The 2,500-nt window shown below is 32.5% G+C and overlaps 1 protein-coding gene across 1 annotated transcript in view; it reads left to right on the top strand.

The window, feature by feature from the left end:
• Positions 1-2,500, top strand: part of LOC106867680 (dynein axonemal heavy chain 6-like) — a 319,316-nt gene that overhangs the window by 229,835 nt on the left and 86,981 nt on the right. The window contains exon 58 of the mRNA XM_052973027.1: positions 275-381. Coding sequence (XP_052828987.1) covers positions 275-381 — 107 coding nt within the window. The remainder of the gene's footprint in view (positions 1-274; positions 382-2,500) is intronic.

Below are 2,500 nucleotides of genomic sequence, written 5' to 3'. Positions count from 1 at the left end.
AAATGAATGATTGAGAAATCTGTGCATCATTAGGAATTCCTTGAAGACACATTAGACATAGTTTAAGGTTTTTGATTTCATCTAAAGCAAAACAAGTCTTGTGTGAAAAAACCAAAACAAAACAAATAAAAAAAACTGCCAAAATGACTGGTTTTTATTATCATTATTGCAGATTTAAAGAATAAAATTTGAATATCAACAAAAAAAAAAAAAATTTGCAATGATTATTTCAATAAACAATATCCCTATTCAATTTCTGTTCTGTGTTTTACAGTTATTTAACATGACTATTGAACAAAGTGAAAAATCTGAAAATCTTGAGACACGATTGATGATATTGTTACGCGAGATAACTGAATTTATATACAAAAACGTCTCCAGGTAAGTAATAAGTTTTCATGAAATATTTGAATAACCTATCTCCATTGCAGTTGTGTGCACATGCTTAATTTTAATTTAAATATTTCGACTTTGTTAATCATAAAACGTTCATTCAACAAAAGTAATCCTTTTAAAATTTTTGCAATACTTCATTTTAAATTAAAATTTCCTGATAACAAAGAATTCTGTATCTTCAAGCTGTGATCTAAATATATGTAATTTTAATAATAAAATGATTGTAAAATTCCAATCATTTCCTCATCTAGAAATATATTTAGTTTCCATTGAATTAATTTACTTCTTTAACTGCTGTGATTGTTGTTCAGCCCTCAAGTCAGCCCTGACTGACAAATCTTATGTTTAAAAGCACTCCGACCATGACCATATAGTTAGAATAACATTATTCATAGTTTTTGAATTTTTCAATAAGAACGGGCTGGGCAAAGTTCAGAGAGGTTCTACCTTTGTTTGTAAACAAAAATGTATGTTAAATAATGATGATGATGATGATGATGATGTAGGATGTGATTTGAGGCAAAGTTGGTTGCTATTTCTAGCAGATCATGATAACATGTATCGCAGTCTTAGGCAAACTGCAATTAACTGCTGTGATTGTCATTTAGCCCTCAAGCCAACTCTGACTGAGAAATCCTATGTTTAAAAGCACTTCAACTATGACCATATAGCTAGAATAACATTTATAATTGTTTTTCAATGTTCAAGTTGGTAGGATGTGATTTGAGACAGATTTGGCTGCTATTTCTAGCAGATCATGGTAACATGTATAGCAGTCATAGGCAAACTGTAACCTGTTGGAATTTCTGAATAGCATCTTGGATTTCCTAATACTGTGCCTTGCCTTACGATGATCTATGTTTCATGCAATCCATCAAAATGTTACCCATGTGGAGGCACAATCATTAGTTTGTATGGTGTTTGTATGTTTATGTTTCCATAACTTAGAAGTTTAGCAAAAGGGACTGATAGAATAAGTACCAAGCTTAAAAAAAAATATGCACTGGAGTCTAAATACGACTAAAAATACAAGGCAGTGCCCCAGCATGGCTACAGTCTAATGACTGAAACAAATAAAAGATAAAAGATGAAAAAAACCCATGACTGAGATTATCTAAATATCGTTGCTTGTGACATAAAATAATGTTTCATTTCATTCATAAGGTTTATAAACAAACGTTCAGAATATCTTATTTTGTCAGATTAATTTGTTCAAATTATGATTTTATAAATTTGCCAAAAGAAACCTTTGGCTGCTCTAATATTTCTTTTTCTCCTATGGTTGTGTGGTTAAGAAGATTGCTTTGCATTCCTGTGGTTAGGGGTTCAATCTCATTGCTTTGCACTTTGGGCAAGTTTCTTCTATGAGGGCAGGCTGAAAAGTTCATAGGCTGATTATGAAGGAGAGGAGTGATGCTAGAGCTGTGAAAATCTTGCATGTGTTAATTTCAACATTTCTTATTAATAACTGAACTAACATCTGACTGTTCAAAGAAGACTTCAAAATTAACCAGTAGCAATTTCTCTTGAAAATTGACAAAATTCGACCTTGTGGTGTTATCAGGTACCAGCAGAAAAAGGGTTTAGCCCCTAAGGACATTCATACTGACATGGTTGCTACATTAGGGATGTCGTTCTGACTTTATCAACTGTGAAAAAGTGGGCAGCTTAATTTAGGAGGGGAAAGGAGAGTCTTGAAGATGACACAAGGTCAGGACGACCTGCAAAAGCTATCACTGAGGAAACATTAATCATGTTCACCACATGGTGATGGATGCCAGATGATTAATCTCTAGTTTCAGGGTATTTGCCCTTTATCAATGTGGAATAGCTGAACCCAGCAGGCGTTCTAATAGCCAATGTAGATTAAGGCTATTCATCAATTTTTTTTTTTTGTTTGGTCTACTGAGAAATAGGGGAATTTGTTGTTTGTATGTCTACTACATAAATTTATGTTACCATATTTTCTGGCATACAAGTTCACGTAATTTTTTTTGTTTATAGTATAAACATTCAAGCATCATTATCTTTCCAAATCTCATGGCATTTCGCATGGAGATTTTGGTCTTCCAAAGTATTTTTGGTGTATAAGTTGACCTATCAT

The sequence above is a fragment of the Octopus bimaculoides genome, chromosome 14 (genome assembly GCF_001194135.2).
Source record: "Octopus bimaculoides isolate UCB-OBI-ISO-001 chromosome 14, ASM119413v2, whole genome shotgun sequence".
Taxonomy (NCBI): Eukaryota; Metazoa; Mollusca; class Cephalopoda; order Octopoda; family Octopodidae; genus Octopus; species Octopus bimaculoides.
Note: the sequence above shows the minus strand (reverse complement) of the source record. Positions and strands in the feature narration are given on the sequence as shown.